Source organism: Fomitiporia mediterranea (genome assembly GCF_000271605.1).
Source record: "Fomitiporia mediterranea MF3/22 unplaced genomic scaffold FOMMEscaffold_1, whole genome shotgun sequence".
In the NCBI taxonomy this organism is placed as follows: Eukaryota; Fungi; Basidiomycota; class Agaricomycetes; order Hymenochaetales; family Hymenochaetaceae; genus Fomitiporia; species Fomitiporia mediterranea.
The window spans coordinates 325793-346153 of NW_006760386.1; the positions used below are offsets into that span (position 1 = coordinate 325793).

General features: G+C 46.8%; 8 protein-coding genes across 8 annotated transcripts; 5 read left to right on the forward strand and 3 right to left on the reverse strand.

The window, feature by feature from the left end:
* Positions 1–505: 505 nt before the first annotated feature.
* On the forward strand, positions 506–4575 carry FOMMEDRAFT_74907 (insulin-degrading enzyme; the record flags this gene model as incomplete). Its single annotated transcript, XM_007261112.1, has 13 exons — positions 506–763; positions 821–868; positions 931–969; positions 1032–1545; positions 1607–1722; positions 1779–2034; positions 2096–2493; positions 2558–2763; positions 2835–3090; positions 3159–3279; positions 3334–3425; positions 3482–3585; positions 3648–4575. The coding sequence occupies 13 exons, from the start codon at positions 506–508 to the stop codon at positions 4573–4575; spliced, it is 3336 nt and encodes a 1111-aa protein (XP_007261174.1).
* Positions 4576–5139: 564 nt separating this feature from the next.
* On the forward strand, positions 5140–8842 carry FOMMEDRAFT_164257 (uncharacterized protein; the record flags this gene model as incomplete). Its single annotated transcript, XM_007261113.1, has 13 exons — positions 5140–5394; positions 5439–5510; positions 5570–5590; positions 5660–6026; positions 6082–6194; positions 6252–6510; positions 6565–6965; positions 7029–7234; positions 7291–7543; positions 7604–7724; positions 7775–7866; positions 7917–8016; positions 8075–8842. 13 exons carry the CDS (start codon positions 5140–5142, stop codon positions 8785–8787), a joined length of 2973 nt encoding a protein of 990 aa, XP_007261175.1. The 3' UTR covers positions 8788–8842.
* Positions 8843–9116: 274 nt separating this feature from the next.
* On the reverse strand, positions 9117–10582 carry FOMMEDRAFT_24653 (uncharacterized protein; the record flags this gene model as incomplete). Its single annotated transcript, XM_007261114.1, has 3 exons — positions 9117–9836; positions 9890–10103; positions 10200–10582. The coding sequence occupies 3 exons, from the start codon at positions 10580–10582 to the stop codon at positions 9117–9119; spliced, it is 1317 nt and encodes a 438-aa protein (XP_007261176.1).
* A 470-nt stretch (positions 10583–11052) lies between these two features.
* FOMMEDRAFT_100374 (S-adenosyl-L-methionine-dependent methyltransferase) lies at positions 11053–12072 on the reverse strand (the record flags this gene model as incomplete). Its single annotated transcript, XM_007261115.1, has 3 exons — positions 11997–12072; positions 11808–11920; positions 11053–11729 (listed from the first exon to the last, which is right to left on the reverse strand). The coding sequence occupies exons 1-3, from the start codon at positions 12062–12064 to the stop codon at positions 11053–11055; spliced, it is 858 nt and encodes a 285-aa protein (XP_007261177.1). The 5' UTR covers positions 12065–12072.
* A 1108-nt stretch (positions 12073–13180) lies between these two features.
* FOMMEDRAFT_149737 (uncharacterized protein) lies at positions 13181–13768 on the forward strand (the record flags this gene model as incomplete). The annotated part of the gene is made up of 2 exons (XM_007261116.1): positions 13181–13416; positions 13486–13768. The coding sequence occupies 2 exons, from the start codon at positions 13181–13183 to the stop codon at positions 13766–13768; spliced, it is 519 nt and encodes a 172-aa protein (XP_007261178.1).
* Positions 13769–13987: 219 nt separating this feature from the next.
* On the reverse strand, positions 13988–15744 carry FOMMEDRAFT_149738 (uncharacterized protein; the record flags this gene model as incomplete). Its single annotated transcript, XM_007261117.1, has 4 exons — positions 13988–14782; positions 14841–15039; positions 15099–15583; positions 15646–15744. 4 exons carry the CDS (start codon positions 15742–15744, stop codon positions 13988–13990), a joined length of 1578 nt encoding a protein of 525 aa, XP_007261179.1.
* Positions 15745–16590: 846 nt separating this feature from the next.
* On the forward strand, positions 16591–17817 carry FOMMEDRAFT_149739 (uncharacterized protein; the record flags this gene model as incomplete). The annotated part of the gene is made up of 3 exons (XM_007261118.1): positions 16591–16972; positions 17025–17507; positions 17570–17817. The coding sequence occupies 3 exons, from the start codon at positions 16591–16593 to the stop codon at positions 17815–17817; spliced, it is 1113 nt and encodes a 370-aa protein (XP_007261180.1).
* Positions 17818–18296: 479 nt separating this feature from the next.
* FOMMEDRAFT_15955 (uncharacterized protein) lies at positions 18297–20342 on the forward strand. Its single transcript, XM_007261119.1, has 7 exons — positions 18297–18507; positions 18597–18674; positions 18734–18813; positions 18879–18955; positions 19026–19158; positions 19233–19396; positions 19454–20342. The coding sequence occupies exons 1-7, from the start codon at positions 18489–18491 to the stop codon at positions 20196–20198; spliced, it is 1296 nt and encodes a 431-aa protein (XP_007261181.1). The 5' UTR covers positions 18297–18488; the 3' UTR covers positions 20199–20342.
* The last annotated feature ends 19 nt before the right edge of the window (positions 20343–20361 follow it).

The following is a 20361-nucleotide window of genomic DNA, read 5'->3' on the forward strand; positions in this document are numbered from 1 at the left end:
CCATTATGTGGGGGACACTTCGACGACCGAGACGTGGCAACTATGCAAAGTCGGACTATGCTTTACCAATGGTGACCTGAAACGTTCTGGCTGTATCCAGACATTGTGTTATCCGTGATCCAGAATCACGGTCCTTACAGGCTTTCCCCTTCCATCTCATGCTATATACACTGCGCAATGAGTGATCAGTGAGGTGACTCCGTTGATTGTCAGTTGTCTGAGACTGATAACTGGTGGATAATCGTCAATGTGCGATAGTTGGAGTACTCCTTTGTCCTTTGCTCGAAGAGTTTAAGACTCGCCACAACTAACTCGAGGATGTAACACGTGAAATGACCTCTGCCGTTTTGAGGGGTCTACCTTTGCTCATAACTCAGACGTCTTATAGAGCATTGGCCATCCCTCAATCAACCCAGGTTTGCATCCCTTACCGCTCTTCTTCTTTCTCTGACAAGGAAGCAGCTCACTTCAATCCACTTTGCGACGTCCTTCCTGCGACTACAAAATGGAAGACGCGAATAACATTGTTAACATAGATACACCAATCGAAGAAGATGCCGCGAATTGGAAACAGGTCCCAGCAAAGGACGGCTATCCCGCTTACCATGTATACACGGTTCCAATTGAGAAGAGCCCTGCAGATGACCGCGAGTATCGTATTATTCGCCTGGAAAATAAACTCGAGGCAATTCTCGTACATGATGAGAAGACCGACAAGGCGGCGGCAAGCTTGAACGTCGCCACAGGAAATTTTTATGATCCAGTGAGATGCCTCACCTCCATCCAAAGAATTTACTGACATGTTGGTTTCGTCATCTAGGATGATATCCCCGGTCTAGCACATTTGTGCGAACACATGTTGTTTTTGGTAAGCTTCAAAGTAGAACGTCGTCGGCTATCCATCGCTGAATACTTTGTAACTGATGATAGGGATCAGATGAATTTCCTAAAGAAAACGAATTCGATGAGGTTGATCCCACTCCTTTTATTTACTTGTATGAGAATTTTAAATTATTTCTTTGGTGCAACAGTACCTTTCCAAAAGAGATGGCGCCACGAATGGGTGGACTACAGGCTCTGAACAAGGATTCTATTTCGCGGTTGCCTCGGACTCCTTTGAAGGCGCACTTCATCGCTTTTCCGCCGTCCTCCACGGACCGCGGTTTGATCCTGACTCAACGATGCGGGAGATCAACGCAGTTGATTCCGAATTTATAGACACTATTCAGGACGATGGCAGTAGGATTAGTGAAGTAGAAGGTAGCCTTGCGCGCCGTGGGCATCCGTTTGGGAAGTTTGACTTTGGGAATAAGGAAACATTAACACAAGCCGGATGGGCTACGAAAAATCGTTCAAAGTCAACATTAACGAAAGCAGATAGAAGGGATAAAACCCGTGAGGGTCAAGTGTCAACTAGTAATGACTCAACGGTCAGTAAAGAGAATGACGACACCAAAGGGGCATTAGAAACAAGACGCAGACTGATCGAATGGTGGAAGAAGGAATACTGTGCAGGTCGAATGAAACTTGCACTGGTTGGTAAAGGTTTGTTGGATCTCGCATGCATTTATCGGAGCTTACTCGAAGGCTGATTATGCGTATCAAGAGTCTCTCGATGACCTAGCACGATTCGTTACAAAGTACTTCTCACCGGTTAAAAATCGTGGACTAGACCCATTACCAAAAGTGCCCGATGATCCCTATGGAAAGAATGAGCTCAGTGTATGTCGTGTCTGGTTGTTTTCGGTGCATTTAATGGACTGACTTTGTGCGAACAGAAATTTGTACATGTCAAAACAGTCATGGACTTGTACGAAGTTGACCTTACTTTCCCTATTCCTTGGCAGACTCCCCACTGGCGCGTGACGCCTGCTGACTATCTTGCGCATTTAATTGGACATGAAGGACCAGGCTCTATATTGGCCTATTTGAAGAGCAAAGGCTTGGTCAACGAATTATGTGCTAGTTGCTCGGCACCCGGTCGCGGTGTTTCGCAATTTGAAGTGTCCATCGACCTAACAAAAGAGGGTTTCAGTGAGTTCTAAAGCCGGTGCTATCCGGTGCTGCCATTGCTCATTTGCACGGTTACGAACAGAGAAATATCGTGAAGTGATTCTAGTGATATTCAATTATATCAACCTGTTGCGTGATTCCGAAATTCCAAAGTACGTGTACGAGGAGTTCAGGACGCTTGGCGAACTCTCGTTCCGCTATGCTGAGAAGATCAACGCGTGTCCCTACTCGCAGATCTTATCCGGTATGTTGGAACTTCAGGCGCCGCGAGCGCTACTTCTGAGTGCTCTCGCATACCCGAGGAAATGGGACAAGAAACTCGTGCGCGAGACTCTGAATGCGCTAGATGTCAAGAACTGCTATATTTTCGTGGCCGCTCAAGACCATAGTCAGATTGGAAAGACTGGACCTTGGCTTACAGAGCGTTGGTATGGGACACAGTACATGGAAGAAAAATTCCACAATGATTTCATTTCCGCGGTTCGTATTACGATCCTGACTGAAGTCGAAGTGAATTCTGATGAGAACCATTGGCTGTCGATAGGCTCGCAAGAAGAACGATATCAAGGAGCTTGCGCTTCCTAAGCCGAATGAGTTCATTCCGAAAAACACAGATGTGGAGAAAATAGATGTTTCCGAGCCCAAGAAACGCCCATCGCTTATTAAACGTAATTCGCTTTTGGAAGTATGGCATAAAAAGGACGATCAGTTCTGGGTTCCCCGCGCGCATGTCTTTCTTTTTGCCCGAACGTATGCTACATTTCCCTTGCCAAGTGTTCGAACGTTCGCTGACGAGTGGATTTCTCCATGAAATAATTTAGCCCTATCGCTGGTACAACTGCTCGGGCGCATCTCATGACGATCTTATTTGCGGACCTCGTTGAAGATCATTTATCTGACTATTCTTATGATGCCCAACTTGCCGGATTGTCGTATGAGTTTGACGGTAGTATACAGGGTATTGGCATCGGTATTGGTGGATATAGCGATAAACTACACGTGCTTCTGCGCCGCGTTCTCGAGACAATTAAGGGACTTAAAATCAAAAAGGATAGATTAGCTGTAATGATGGAAAACGTGAGATAGCCTTCGAAGTTCTTTTCTTGCTTCAGACGTTAGTAGCTAAAGTGGAATACGATATTCAGGTGCAAATGGACCTGGAAAACATTTTACTCGAAGACTCAAGCGTGCTTGCAAAGCACCACTTAATTTACCTACTTAGAGACCGTCAGTATACCATTGAAGAAGAGTTGGAGGCGCTCAAAGGTGTCGTTTTCACCCTTGTTCTCCCTGTTCGGAGGATTGACTAGTAGCGGATAGAAATTACTGCCGAGGACCTCGCTGAGCATGCAAAGAAAGTGCTTGCTGAACTTAAATTTAAAGTACTAGTAAATGGCAATCTGCGTAAAGAGGTAGGGTGATATACTCTTACGCAGCTGTCTGGAGTATGATTTGACGTTTGACACAGGATGCCCTCAGCATCGAATCCATGGTTGAAGATATCCTCGGTCCGAAACCCGTTCCGTCGGGTAAACTTATTGAAAAGCAGTCACGCCTTCTGCCCAAGGGTACGTATCCCAATTCTTAATTATAAGTATGTAATATTATTGGTATTGACACTCACAAATAGAAAGCAATTATATCTGGGAGCTCCCTGTCCCTAATCCAGGGCATATAAGCTCATGCGTCGCCTACTACTGTCATATCGGAAACGTCTCGGACTCACGTATTCGCGTAATAGCCAATCTCATAGGCCAAATTATGCAACAGCCTACATATGATACACTTCGTACCAAGGAGCAACTCGGATACTATGTCGGAGCTCAATCAGTCGAAGGCATTGAGTCCATCGGATGGGCCCTCATTATCCAATCAGAGAAGGATCCAAGGTATCTCGAATTGCGGATTGAATCCTTCTTGCATAAAATGCGCAAGACGATTGAGGAAATGGAAGAAAGCGACTTCGAGGAACATAAGAAATCGCTTGTGCACATGTGGACTGAGAAGTTGCATAACCTGTCAGAAGAGAGTGATGAGTTCTGGTCTGCTATCACATCCGGGTACTATGACTTCCAAGGCGATCAGAAAGACGCACAGCTCGTGCAGAATGTCACAAAGTCGGATGTCCTTACCATGTACAAGAAATTTATCGACCCTGCGTCTGACAAACGTTCAAAGTTGTCGGTTCACTTACGTTCTCAGAATCCGCCGGGACCAAAATTCAGTGAAGAAGCAGCCAAGTCGTTCCTTCAAGTGCTACGCAAGGCCGGTATCAAGGTAAATGAAGAAGAGTACAACGCAGAGTGCCAAGATGAGCCGCCTGTTGCACAAATACGCGCATACTGGGAAGAAGGACTGCGCGAGGAGACCGAGGACAACGACAAGAAGGTTGAGAAGCTGCTTGCTGAATTTGACAAACTTGTTGAGAAGTATCCAGCGAAGGGACAGCAACCTGTTGAACTAGACGCGAAGGTGGAGTTCATCAAGGATGGCAAGAAGTTCAGGGAGGGACTAGAGCTTTCTGGACCAGCGAAACCCGTTGAAAACTTTGAGGTTGAATAATGCGCCACTTCTGACTAAGGCCGTGGAGGTAACATGGCTGCTGCTGATGATAGTTAGCAACTTAATAATATGAAATATAAATAGAGCTGCATAGTAACTTTGAAAGGAAAACAAATACGATTTTCCATTTGATATTCTTGTCTGGTCAAATGATTATATAATGACCTTCTATGGTGTATAGCTCCCACGGTATTTGAACAATGAAGACTAGCAACGTCTGAGAGTCTTAAATTTAACATCTATTCCCCATGAACTTTGATTTCAATAAACTAATCGCCATTCGCAGTGTAATGCCGCTCTATGGCAGTGTATTCCCCTCTGACTAGTACTTCCCTTCTGGGAGTCATACTAGTCTATGGCTAGTACAGAGCTCTCTGTTTACGCATTTTATCTCCGCTCGCTCTAGGATCTCCCGAAGTTACGCTCGCAGAAAGTTCTTTTCCTTCTTCGTCTCTACGCCGGTGCCCATGTTGCATACTAAGGGGTTCGCCACATCTCCCTTCAAGGTTCGCTCCTCCCTAGAGTAGTTTTGAGAAACTGTCTCACAAACCGCTTGCTCCTGTCATGTGGGGTGAAAATGTAAACGTAGGAACGACCTTAGAGGGCGACTCCGTCAACTGGGAGTTTGTTCCTGCTACGAAATGTGGCTCTCCAGGATACTATCTCTACACCGCGCAGATACAGAAGAGTCCGGAGGATGATCGTGAATATCGTGTTATTCGTCTGGGGAACGGACTTGAGGCTGTTGTAGTCCGCGACGGAGATGCAATTGCACCAGTGGCTAGTCTAAACATTGCCACTGGACATTTTCGCGATCCAGTGAGTGACTCTTCAATCGAATGCTCATTTGTTCTTGTTCTCAGTTGATGGGGTACTGGTACTCTCAGGAGGACATGCCCGGGTTAGCGCATCTGTGTGAGAACTTGACGCTTTCTGTGAGGCCAAGCGCTGTATATCATTAGAACTTATACTGATCCATCTCTGTAAATGGCAGGGACTGGAGTTGGACGAAGAGGTAACAAGCCAGTTTAAGGTTCCTGGTTTTTCTTTAACCTTCATTTCCCTTTTTTTTCTACACATATAGTATACTGAAAGAGTCAACTACATATCTGACACAAGCTCAAGCGGGTTGGATACAAGCTGTACTTTCTCCGTCTCCTCGAATCACTTGGCCGATGCTCTTGAGCGCTTCTCCTCTGTTTTCTGTAATCCGCAGTTCAGTACGGAGATAATTCTGCGTGCGATTGACAAGCTTGACTCCAAGCAGTCGGAACGTCCTGTAGATGATGAGCGGAGGATTGCTGCGGTAGAGAATACGCTCGCACGCCCTGAACACCCATTGAAGAAGTTTGGGTGCGACGTGGCAATAACGAAAACCAGAGAAAAGCTCGGTGAATGGTGGGAGAAGGAGTACTGTGCGGACCGAATGAATTTGGCGCTGATCGGAAAAGGTTCGTACCTCTTAGTCTATAACAATCACTTTCCGCCTTAATCAATATCATGAAGAGTCTCTCGAAGAGCTTACACACTTGGTTGTGAAGCTATTCTCTCGGATAAAGAGCGGCGGACAAAATTCGATACAGCTCAGCGAACAACCGTACACAAAGGAAGAGCTCTGTGTATGTAGTCTCAGTTTCAAAACTCATTCGAGCTTGACTTAATTTGATTACCTGCAGAAAATTACATATATCGAAACTACTGATGGTGCATATAGAGTCAAGATCAAATTTTCCGTACCATGGCAAGCCCCTTTTTGGCGCTTCAAACCTGCGTATTTCATTGCGTACATTATTCGCCACAGAGGTCCTGGATCGCTTCATGCCTACTTGAAAAGCAAAGGATGGATTTCTGAAAAAATAGTTACTGGCGTCGTCAACATTGCGAACGGAATCTCGTTCTTTGAAATAGAGTTGCGGCTCACCAAAGACGGGTTTGGTAAGTTCTAAAGCCAGGTTTATGAAACATCCCGTATAACGCGTATTTTGACAGAGAACTACCGCGACGTAATCTTTGCATGCTTCAAGTTCATCAACTTCCTCCGCACATCTGAGCTTCCAAAATTCATCCAAGAGGAAATCATCAGGCTCGCCCAACTTTCATTCCGTTTCTCCGAAACCGATGATACGTACGACTTTGCGCAGATTCTCGCTAACTCCCCGAATCGCATTATCCCTCGCGCTTATATTCTAACTGGTTTTAGCCTAACATGGGACTGGGATGAAAAGCTCGTACGCAAGGTACTCGACGAACTCGTTATCGAGAATAGTCTTATTGCAATTGCTGCTCAAGCCCACCACCACGAGATTGGACAAACTGGTCCATGGCTTTCAGAATCATTGTACAAGACACAGTACTTCGTAGAAGAGCCAAGTAGTGATTTTATTTCCGCCGTAAGTGCTCATAGCATGCGCCTGACGGGGTGACCGACATTTACAAGTCTGCTTTCTATCAAGACGAAGCAACCGAACGATATCCAAGATTTCTCTCTGCCTCAGCGGAATAAATTTATCCCCTCTAATGTTGATGTTCAGAAAGTCGATGTTTCACAGCCACAGAAGCGTCCGGCCCTCATCAAGCGAACTCCGCTCACGGAGTTATGGTATAAGAAAGACGACCAGTTCTGGTCTCCTAACGCATGGGCCAAGGTTTTTGCATGGACGTCCGTACACTCTATTTAAAATTTCAATTTCCTGATCTTATTATCTGTTTATATAGGCCATTCGCTAGTAGGACTGTCCGAGCCAAGATGTTGAACCGAATATTCCTCCTCCTTGCCTATGATTCAATCACAGAACATACGTATGACGCTCATCGAGCTGGTTATAACTATTTTATTGGATGTGAACAAGGGCTCGATTTTACTTTTATGGGATACAGTGACAAGCTATACGACATGGCTCGACTTGTTCTCGAAAAGACGAAGAATGTAGAAATCAAGAAGGACAGACTGGTGGCAATGATTGAGGAGGTAGTATCTCTAATTTTCTCCGTCATGACCCTTTATAATAAATCTAACTGTGATCCGTAGGAAGAAGCTGCGCTTAAGAAAAGACTCCCGCGAAGACTCGATTTAATCCCACAGGACAAATTGTTTCACATTCTCGAGGAGCACGGGCCAACCACTAAAGAAAAGCTTGAGGCACTCAAGGGTGAGCTGTTTGCAACAAGGATGTGTGCTGTGGATGACTACTTAACTCAGGCATTACTGTCGAGGAACTGGTTGAGCATGTGAAAAAGCTCTTCTTGAAATTTAGGTATACAATTTTGGTCGATGGTAATCTTCAAAAAGAGGTGAGTTGTACATCTTTATTCATCGGTAGATGCTTCATTGGTCTCGGTAGGATGCCTTCCGTTTTGCATCTTTGGTAGAAGAGGTTTTGGGATCTAACCCCGTACCGGAAGAAAAGAAAACGCACGGCCGTACACGTATTCTTCCAAAACGTATGCGCTACGAACTTCGACAAAGTATTTTACTAACAAGTATCTACGATTTTGGTAGCATGCAACTATGTCTGTGAACTTCTCAACCCAGACCCGAACAAATCCGGATCAAGCATCGCTTATTACTGTCAAATCGATAAAAGGATGGACAAACACTCCAATGTGGTAGCCTTTCTATTGTCTGAAATTCTCGATAACTTTGGGACTACCGCTGATGAGCTTCTGGGCAAGTATGACATGTCGACTCGACATGATCCTGCAACTATCGGATGGTACGTTGTCACTCGTGCCAAGAAGGATACAAAGTATCTCGAGCAATGTGTCGAGCAATTCTTGAGGCAGGCGCGTGTAAAACTCGAGGAGATGAGCGACGCAAGATTTGAGGAGCACAAGAAGATACAGATACACGAGTGGGCGAATTGTGCAAAGGCCCGTGATCTCAGAGGGGAAGCAATCGCATTCAGCTATGCTATTGAGTCAGAGTACTATGACTTCACCAGGTACGAGGACTATGCAAAACTCGGTGAAGGCGTGACAAAGCAGGATGTTATCGATATGTTCAAGGAATTCATCGATCCCGATACTCCTACACGCTCGAAACTCTCTGTACATGTACGTTCTCAGAAGCTCCCAGCGTCCGAAGCCACTGTGGGTCAGGAATCAGTTGAGTTGGATTCGAAGGTGGTGTTCATTGAAGAGGTAGATCGGTTCCGGGAAAGCCTTGCGCTCTCTGGATATCGTAAACCCGTCCAGAAGTTTGAAGTGGAGTAATTATTCCTGATGACTAGAGGTATTCATGCCACTTTCTTAGACGTAGGCATAGGACGACAATATGTTTTTACTATGTAATATTTATTTACATCACAGATCACTCCTTGTTTTTATTACTTCTCACTATGCAAAGTAACTATCACATCATCAACTTGTCAATATGAAATTCTACAACAGTTGTAACGAAGCATGAGGTGGGGATACAGTCATTAGTGCGATTCTTAACAAAACGGTACAACAGAAAGCTCATCTAGTAAACAATTATAGCAGGAACACGAAAAGAAAGAAAAATGATCAAGAAATACAACGACAAGAGAAGGCGATCATTGTCATTGATCAAGCTTGAACCACCCAGGTATCGCCCTCCAAAGCCTCTCTCGCTCCTTCGTCGCCCACACCTCAAAAGCACGCGAACAAGCCCTACACGTCCCCGCCTCACCCAAATCCTCATCTAACAACCCCATCCCAACACCGCCATGTGTCCCTCCACCTCCACCTCCGTTCCTGCCGCCGAGGAGGTCACTTCGCTCAGATGGATAAGACACGTCGCCTGAGCTCTTGAGAAGTGCAAGTTCCTCGGCGACGTATAGAGGATCCGAAGCACCTCGTTCGCGATCGAATAGGTAATGCTGTGTTGCGAGATCAACGAGCTCGCAGACGTCTCGCCAGCACGTTGCTGGAGACGCGCACCTTCCCACTCCTGCAGCGGAGTCGGACCGCCTGTGTTGGTGGCGTGCGGCAAATCCACGTGCGTGGTGACCGATAATTGAGTGGCTTTGCGTATGGTGTGATGGATTGGAACGCGCTTCGGTTGCGAGACTGCGGATGAGGGCGGTCACTGCGCAATGTGACGTTTCTTTGCCAAGTGCGAGGCGCTGGGTATCGGTGAGGGAGAGCTCGGTGTGAGCCGTTCGGTCTGACTGTGGTAACGCTGGGATAGATCCCTGGCTGTTCTGAAAGATGTGCTCGAGTGGGTATCGCGAAAGGTCATAGAAAGCGGAAGGTAAAAGGTTTGGAGCGTTAACTTCGCGTGCAAGATTAATAACCTCCTGTCGAAACAGTGAATAAATGCGCTCGAATAAAAAGTAGAGTAAATGCGTACCACTGGATTAGGATAAAATCTTGGCTCTTCCACACTTCCACCAGCGTTCCCAAGAAACTCCTCGCGCGCATCCCATCCCTTCAACGTTGCAGGCCAAGCTACGCTCAAATGCTCAAGCGCACGCGACCGGAGTCCGTCAATCTCGTATTTACTTGCAAGTCTCAGAATGCCTGAAACGACACGGAAATCTTCGCTCGAGTTGTTGTCGAACTTGCTATATGCGTCATTGATATGATGTAGATCATAAAACGGGTTGTTATAGAGATGGTAAGTATAGAGTGCAGATTGGAGGAGACTGATGGACACGTACGGGCCGTCGTAGAGAGCATATAACAGACTCGCGACGTCGTCGGGGGAGTCATGCAACGGTACAACAGGGCATCCATCCAACGTAGCCTCGCCATTGTCAGCAGCCAGATCAGAGAGCAGGTCTTCGGGCAAGGACGAAAGACTCGTCCTGCTGCCACTCGTCCCACTCAGGCTGCACCTCATGGTGGGTGGCAGATTCTCCTCTAACACAGCCGATGGCTGGGGCAAAGAGAACATATCCCGGAAGACTAGTGAATGTCGCGCAAGGAATGACTTATGCACGCGAAACAATACATCGTTGGCGAGGAGAACGATAGACCCGTCGGAGAACCAGAATTCAGAATGTCGCGTTAGCTTCCTCTGAGCCGGTTTCGCGTCTTGCATTGTTGGCGGAGGTGAAGATGGTTTCTCTGCGCTCATCATGGGGCATTTAAATGACGCACGATGATTACAGGCGAAAAGCACGCTTCAGCGTCGTGGCGTACGACGAGCAGTGATGATGGTCAGGAGAACATGGTACAGGATATCAGCTTAGTCAGCATCTTGAAACTCACGAAACTGCAATCGTTTCGTTTCACAATCACAATTGAACTGTCGTGTTTCTCTGTACGATTCGATCCTGTTGTGCTTCCGTCGCCGAGGATGAAGACATGGCTGTTGCAGAAAGACATGCCGAAAGAAACTTCATCGTCGTCTTTCTTTTTCCGGCGCCCAGGATTATTTCCACTAGAAGCTTTACCTTGTTCGACCCTTCATTTCGGCTACACGCAGAAATACAAGCAGGAGACTCTCTGGATCTTGATAATTTCTACTATACATCATTTACACAATAACATTCGACCAAGTTTGGTATTCTACACTGGTTTTCTCGCCGTCAGTACATAAATTTCAGTGTATATTCCAGCATTGTCAGCCCACTCTTTCTTCGCCTTCTCAATCGCCTCGTCAACTTCATCCTGCGAGCTACATATTCCAAGTCCACCCGCTGCCATCAACACAGAACCCACATTGCGGAAGAACCCTTCAGCAATCTTCGCACCCAAGACTCCATTCTCGCCCCACTGTTTACCAACAGGCGCACGGTGGAACTCTTCGTTGATGCCAGTGAATCCCGCCTCTTCAAGTAGATTACGAAGTCGATGACGGCCCTCCATACCAAGCAACTCGCGATGCGTCATAATAGCTCCAGCTATCTCAGTTACTTTCTTCGTCGCAGGGATCTCAAATGATTCGTCAACTGATCCAAGTTGTTGAATCTCCATAAGCTGAATAGCGCCTCCTGGTTTAAGAACGCGATGCAGTTCGGAAAACGCTGTTTGCCACATTGGGATGGTGAACGAGCTGGAGAGTAATCGTTGATGGATGAGGTTGAATGAGTTGGTCCATTCGGCTGGGAGTTCTAAAGTCGAGATTTCGTAGACTTTGATGTTACTTGGATAACCGTCTTTCGGGAACATTGCCAGAGAAGGATCGACGCCCACCAGCTCCACTGTGTCCGGAACGACTTTCGACAAAGCAAGAGTCCAGGATCCTAAACAAAGAAATAAGTCGAAAATTACCATTTTCTCAATTTACTGCATATTTCCACTTGAAATCTGCTGGCAATTACCTGCACCTACTCCGGAATCCAAGACACGATCTCCGGGTTTCAGCTGAATGCTATTATCGAAAATGAGCCGTCCACCAATTGCTTCTGTCACCCAGGCATGCTGTTCCTCGAGCCTATAACAAATTACGGTAATTCAGCATTATGAGCGTGTAAAAATCCCAACAATGTAACTGATCAGAAGTGCAGTACCTTATACGTTCGACTTCATTCCTTGGCAACACATACTTCTCCTCGGATGAAATCTCTGACGACACCATGGTCTATTATCGCGCTCCTCTTCGGTTTAAATATCTGCTAACAATGCTCTGAAGGCAAATTGAGGAATTGGATTGCTGGAGTTGATGTCAACTGTATTCTTGTCTTCCTGCTGTTCTAACGGCATTATATATTCACCCAGCAGTCCCTTGAATCCTATTCAGAGATGAGTCTACCGATGCGTGTTAGTCGCGGGAAACAGGTATTCATGGCATAGAAGCATCAATGGAGTGCGAATCTAATCATAATTTTGTGTACGCTTACTAATATATCTTTACGAGGCTGGTGGTTCGAAAAATAATTAGGAGTAAATGTAGCATTTTGGCACGTACCATGGTTGTGGATCTGGTACTGTTGACTACATACTTTGTATCTTTCACGGGAAAAACGTGGACTACCAGAAGCAGTGGTACTTGTTGAAGTTGAAGTAAGGTTTGTTAGTTTCTTCAAAGCTTTGACAACTTTACAATGAACTCCACAAACTGACATCCACTATCTTAGGTAAGCCCTCCAGAGACTCTCGTTTGTTCGTGAATCCGCCAATGAATCAACCTTGAATACTTTGTATTCAAGATTCCGGAGATGGTCTAGCACCAACCGAACATCATAACATATGATGCAAGAAGATCCGGCAACAGATAATCCAACAAACACATAAACAGCAATGACCAATTGCCCGATATAGGTCGTTCCGGTTGATAACCGGCCGCGTCTCAAGGCCCTCAACCACTTCAACTTGTCTATAATCAAAGAATACAAGGAGGCCTCATCTTGATCGTGGCATAACCACTGTCTTCTCCTTCTAAATCTCATATTCGAGCACGGGCTTGTCGTTAGCAACCACGACGAATTAGGTTTTCCATCACGAACAGGCCACGAGAATAGTGTAAAATGGACAAATGGACTGCCACAGACTTCTGGGGATTTGTACTGTATATAAACAAGAGTGTCTGAAATGCCTCCTAGTGGGCATCCCCCATCGTCGAGGCAGTGCTCCCTTCACTCTGCCAAGGCCTGTGCATTGTGGTCGTACTCCCACTTTCAAGACTCAGTCGCTTTTTTAATATCCCCTTTCCGGCTCTGTACCCATTTACAGGACCTAAATGCACCTTCCCGCGATGCCCAAGCTCTTCGGGTTGAAAGTACGAGACATAATCTCAACTCCCGGACACCTAAAACTCGACTCCCGCGTCGACTCTGTGAAACGTGCATCACCCTACCGAAACTCTACCTCCGCATCGAAGGACGCGAACATTAATAACAATAATAGAAGGAGGTCGAAACACACGAGCTTGGGGAGTCTCAACCTACTCAAGAAGCTTACTGGACGGAGGAAGTCTACAACGAGCGCTCGGTGAGTCCCATATTAATGTCTCACCACGCTCGGTGTTCTCGGCTCAACATACATATGGGCGCTTTGTAGTCATGCAGGCATTAATAGTGGCGAAGAACGCAGACAGTTAATTGATCAACGCATTTCGGACCTTTCTGCCTTACTTGACGCTGCGGCTGCCGCAAATACGAGCGATAGAGATAGACGCTCAAGCTGGGATTCACACGAGAAACGTACGTCAGAGGGACATGACGAGACGGATAGTGCGAATCGTTCTAGTAGCTTTCGACGTCCGGCTTTGAGGCACGATCTTTTTGAGCCACCAGCGACAGCGAAGGATAACACTGAACAAGTTAACGAAGTTAACAAATGACGGATGGTGTAACGCACGACATGACTTGACAAGGAGAAGAAGTTGAACGGACCTTACCCATTAAAGTTTAATTACTCGATTCTTAGTGCCATGACACGGACTTTATTGAACTCATTCTTATTATCATTACTCGGACGATGTAAACGAGAACATAAAATGAAATAGAAGCTTTATTCCATCCCTTTGTTTTAGCAGACATGCTACTACCATAAGAGTGCACTACTCCTTGATTCGGAGCACTCTAAGTAAACCAGGCGTACCAACAGCAAGTGCACCACTCGTCGGTTCCACATTCACAACAGCCGGATCCGCATCAACGTTCTCCGGAATAATGGTCGGAGTAATCGGAAGGACGTTCGAAGGCTGAGGTGAAGGAGAGAACAACGTATAACAATTGAACTTGTCCGTCATAGAGAACATCGTCCCAGCGTTCGAGATACTTTGCGAGTTCCATGGGAGCTTCGAAGCAGGTGCACGAGTTTGCTGGACGAGTCTCAAACGCCATTGTCCGTTCGACACTTCCCGCACACCTGGATCCTGTTCTATCGTGCTACCTGAGATATCTTTGTCCATGCGCGTGAGCTGAACGCGATACGAAAGGAGACTTTTCTTCTTCTTGTTCTGCAGGTTATCATACGCAACAACGTAAATCTCCACAAGCGCATCGCTCTCATTAAGTGCATCCCGCTGCCAGACAGGCGTGAAAGCATGCAGAGCAAGAATGTACGGCTCTTCCTCGTCATCAGCCGTTGGCTCAGCGAGGCGAAGCCTCAGCGCATGGTTGGGTCGCGTTGGCGTGTCGATGTCAGTCTCAGGCTGAGGAACAGGATCTGGGTTTGTTATAGTCGCGTGTGTGAACGTGATGTCCGTTCCATCTCCCTCTGCATGCCCGTTAGACCAATGCTGTGCGAGAGAGTCAAGGGGGATTGCTGTTAATGTGAGTGCACCGAGATGCATTACGACAATGAGATGTTGGTCTGCGATGAGTGCGGCTCTGGCGTTTGTACGTCGGCCCTAGAAGACAATGGTCGGTTGGTCATTATCCAATTAGTAGACTCAAGGTTGTACGTACCTCGGAATTGGTGAAGTTCAAGAGAAGCACGTTCCCCGTCATCCAGTTTAGGAGGGTAAGCTGAACACTGTGTGGCATATGGATCATGACCAGGTCACCGCGAATCATTAACCGGAAGAAGAACACCATGGGTAGATTGTACTCTCTCAGTAACTCATCTTGCTGTGTCTGGAACTCGAACTTGTAGACCTGGACGAAGCTGCAAGAATAACCAAGCCGTCAGCTTAATATCTAAAAGAAGGTAATAGTTTGGCCCACCATCCGGTTGCGACGTTGAGGAACAACACCGCAATATTCATTGATTCTCCTCCATCCACGATCTCAAAATCAAAAGCAATACAATCCGCTTCTCTCGAAGGGTTCGCAATCCATACACGAGCACGCGGGAACAAAGACCACAGTTCCAGTCGTCCATGGTTCTCAATGAGCGCATATTTCCCTCCAGGAAGGAGACGAGGATCTACACGCTCGTTCCCTTCTCCAGGTAAGTCACCTTCAATCACACCTTGTGTCACCGGATCAATGTGTATAGAGACCTCCTGGCCGAACCTCAAGCCACCAGGAGTCCGCCACGCGCGTGCGTTCCGAACGGCGGTGATTGCTTTCTTGTATAGCTCTTCAGTCGCAAAGTTGTCGGGCAGTTGGTGTGTACTGATATCAGGAGCCTGAGTGATGTCTAGGTCTTGAATGAGGGACAGCCAGATGGGACGAAGGAAGCAGATCTCCCGTAAGTATTTGCATGTCTAAAGAGTGAGTGGCGTCGCTATCAGAGTCATGTATATAACAGGAAAGACTAAAACTATACCATGCTGAGTCTGACAACATCCTCCACATCACAGCAACAAATGATCTCAATGAGTATTTCTTCAGGCAGGCACAATAGCTTGCATGGGTTTTCTATCATAAACGAGCGACTTGTTCAAACGAGTGTAAGGGTTATGCACAAAAGGCAGGGAAGAGAAAAAGGAAAGAAGGTTGAGCGTATGCCCTCTTCAGTCACTGAAGGTAGGGAGATAGTTAAAGCCAGGATGACTGATTCGGGTCACGGCCAGAAGATGTAGTCCTTTGCGCATGGTCCCACGCTGGAGGAGCAAAGAAAGCAAACTTGTACGAAGCGGGAAGCCGAGAAGGCCGGATATATCAGTATATGCCAGGAATTACCATTCAAGAACTTCAAAGTATGTGCAAGATGATATGTTTCGAGGAAGTGAGTTGACTTTTAATGAATTCGAGGCACGGGCAGCTCATGTGAGGCGCCAGCCTGCTACACGGCAAGTGCACCGTGCACAGTCAAAAATAGGAAGTGTCGACCAGTAGGAGTGCCCTGTGCATAGAACAGGTGGTGTGGAGGTTAGACAATATTAATGACTCGTCATTCTCAACTCAGCACGGCAAAAAAAAGCCGTGCTAAATTTAATCAAGAACAAACATCGACTAGAGAAATTACGAGGAAGACCTGTTGAAGACACGAGTTGCATGCCCAATTCGCATTGTAGTGTGAAATTCCATAACGATGGACGACAGGAAAGGACTGAGCAAAGTTGCGTCGTGAAGAACACCAAGTCAAGACAAGGATCTCGAAATCAGGTCGACGTGACGTAAGATGAGCTAGTGTCACAAACTGTCACTCGTCTCCGTTCAATAATCTCCTGTCCAGCTCTTGACTGCCATGTTCATCGCACTTCAAACAGCTCGTGTTGTGAATTTCACAAACTTCGAGCAACCACGGGTCTAATATCTCGCAACAAAAATGCCTTACAGGGTCTTCTTGAATGCCCCAACATTTGCTGCTCTCAAGAAGCAGACTTCTGGAGACAAATACTCCTGGCAGACGGCGAGATCAAACTCACCTGGTGTCCTATCGGCCGGGTCAAACAATGAAGAAACCCAACCTGTTAGGGTTGGAACCTCAAGGTCGAAAGATGAAGAGAGCTTGTCAAACTTATCTATAAGGGACCCGGATGCTCAAGAATGGTTGATCCCGCCTGCCACGCTGGGAGCAGCAAGTCAGCGGATCTCGGAGATGTATAAGAACGTCATCTTTTCCGATGTTGAAGAGGAGGAAGACGACTGGAAATTGATGGAGCAGGCAGCAGAGGATGAGTCAGGGGCAGAGGATGAATCCCATACTGGTGGGCCTCCGCGCTTCTCTCGACTCCTTCCAGCCTCTAATATGCCCCGAAGTTCACAGAGAAGAGACACTCATCTCGTGGCCACCGACGGCACAAGCTCAAAGTCAATCTCGAGCGTTGACCGGGTCTCTTTTTTTCAAAACACAGGATGACTCCGACGACCTATCGTATGCGCATACATCCACTTCATCAATCACGGCCTTTCCAACTTTCATCATCAACTTGCACGCGCTCACCAGTCTCTCGGACCTGGCAAATGTGATAGCGGGCAAGTGGACACGTAAAGTAAACCTTCTTGTTGCTGTATTAGAGGTTGACGGACCGGATGTAGTAAGGATAAAAAGAGGACCCGATGCTGGAAGAGAGATAGGCGTGCTGAAGTTGGTAATTGGCGGTGAGGAAGGTGGTATATGCAAGCTCACCGCATGGAGAGGAGTTGCAGATGCTTGGGGAGGGGTACGAGATTGGGGCTCTGATGATGAGAGCTTTGAAGATAATGAAAGTGTGAGGAGGGGAGACATCGTTTATATCGAGAGTATGACAAAGGCTCTTCTTTTCTTTGTTCCTTTCATCTCGTCTAACATCGTTATTCTCCAGATATTCTCGCATCTTCTTCTGCACCTTGTTCTGACACAGGAAAATCATCTGCACGCCCCTCTATGTCGTTGACGGCATCTCCGAACCTCGCCTCGCGTTTACACATATGCTATCGTACGTTGCCTACGGTCCCTTCGGACAGACGGTTCCGTCCAGATCTGCGACTTGCAGCAAGTGATCCTGGCTTGAGAAAGGTTGCAAGCGTTGTGCGATGGTTCCAGGGCGTGATGGGAATTGACTGTGCATGAGGCTGTGCATCTTGACACTGGACCTTTCACTGTCCAATTTGGTCAACCTTTGACAGTACCTGTGAGTATCAAATCAACATTCATTTGTTTTGTTCTCAACAACAATGGAGCACTACGTACATCATATCATCGTCTCGATCCTGCTCGCTAAATTTTCACATCGAACATGCGAACTTCTCCCTCAACTAGAAACTGACATTGATATCTTTACTCGATTTTAAAGAATTAACTCATTTCTATACGGGATCGAGATTCGACTTTGATGTGTATTTGTTCGCGAGTGATTAACGATCACGTGACCAATGAACCGTGATTTATGCTTCCGGATTCCCACGTTATTGTCTTTCTTGAGTGTTGCTTCCGTCGCTACCACTCGACTCACTCGTCAAAGACAATAAGCATAAACTCCTATAGTTAACAGGAAATGGCGACTAGCATTTACAACCCTCACTGCGGTTTGATCCCACCTTCTGACTCGTCACCCTTTCTTTCTCTTTGCACGCTGCGCTGGTCGCTCGGGCCCTTCACTCCTAAATCTAATAATATTTTTTCTGCTGCTGAATTTGCTGGGCAACTAATCTTTGGGCTGCTATCGACTGCGTGTATATCCTTATTAGAACGCTAATCGGACACCTACGATATACGATATAAGAATAATCTTAATTGACGGAATGGCAACGAACGAACATTGTGAGTGTGTTTGACTTTGGTTTTTGCTTCCGGTTCTCTTTAGGCCTCTGCGATGAGTTAATCTGACTGGACGTTCGCTTTGTGTGCAGTTTTGTTGACGAGCCTCGCGAAAGTCGTTGGGACGGTTGATAATCTGGCGTATACTGTTGATGAGGTTATTAAGAACGGTTTGTGTTGTCCTTGCCTTCACAAAGAGCTGGTTTGACACATAGATGGTTATGAACAGTGAAGAAAGAGAGGTTATTTGCGAAGGTTAATAGTGGGACGTGTACGGACGTTCTCGTCACGAAAGCACTTCAAAAACTTGTAAGCATGATCCGAGCGACACTAAAATGACTAGCCATTCAACGTTAATATGTTACCATGATTAGGACCAAAATGAACACATTGTCTTTGGCGACGTAAAAGGACAGCCTGGATTCATAGTCACGGATCGCGGAATTGATGAGTACGTTGACAGACTCTTTCTTCATGCTCACTCGTTAATATTATCCTCTTTGTTCCTTTTCTTTGTTAAGAATTAAACGAGCTATGCGGGAGTATCCTACACGAACACGACGAGCTGCGCATTCGCCGTATTCCTTCCGTGCGCGGGAAGTGCTTCGTCTCGGGAGCTTTCTGAAGAGGAAATTGTTGAGGAATGCGAGTGATGTACGTGAACAGAAGTCTTTTCTTTGTCGAGCTTTACGTTAATCGAACACAACGCTGACTTTCTTGTAATGCAGCCGGTTGACGAGACGCGGGGTAAATATCAGGAACGTAGTGGCGTAGGCCCTGTCAGCATCGCGCCGGATGAAAGCGCAAGTATTAGCATACCAGCTGTCCGAGTTGACGACAGCATCGATAGAGTTGTACCGCGTCTGTCGGCCTTCGGTCGTCTTCCCTCACAGTACGTACAGCTCAGTCTTTGTTTGCAACTACCTAATTTGTAATCTATTCGTGCTAGACCATCTTCATCGTCCGTAGCTCCAGTACCTGTGGATCGGCCGGCAAATACTAAGGTCGCGCCTCTCCCGAACGGGTTTCTTCAACAAAGACCAGCATTCAAAGACGTCCTCTCAGAATCGGGATCTGAGGCGGATTGCGACCCGAACTATGCGTTCAACTACAAGGGTGATTCGTCACTATCGGCATTCTGCCGACTGTCATCTCCAGGAGTGGGCCCTGTCTGCTCGGAGTCTCCGTATGATGAGCACCGAACTGTACGTCCAGTGAGGAGCAGCGCGAGAAGGGAGGGAGAAAGCGAAGATGTCGATATCCCTATCGTCGTTCGCCGTAAACCAAGTATCGACTCACAACGGACACTAGTTGGTTCCGATGACAACGAATACGATGTTGCTCGGTCTATTTCTTCCTGCGCGACTTGGGCTTCGAGAACCGGGAAGAAAGCGTACATCGAGGTGGCATACTCGTCATACTCGCTGGACCAGGGTCAAAACCATGCCCAAGTCCTCGAGACAATTTCTACTAGCAGACCTCCATCCCTGCCGTCAGCAGCGCGGTGTCGTTCACGCTCTGGAGGGGATAAGACAAATCGCCGCGGTTCGGGTGATTCGGACCAGACGCTTGTAGCCTCCGAAGCGAATCCTTCTCGGTGCCACCATCACCCGTACAAACAGCCAGAGAGGGCTACTACCACTTCACGTCTTGCGAGAGTTACTCGAAGCCAGGCTCGAACGCGTACACCCTAACCCATTCAGATTATTCTGGATTTCACCTCACGTGCGACTTCGGTTCCTCCTGTATATGTATATGCTATTATGCTCTGTTCTCGTTCTATGCTATATGCTATTTCTTTTGTTCTTGATGTGTCTATGCTATGACCTACGTCCCCCACAGGGCCCACACCAATTG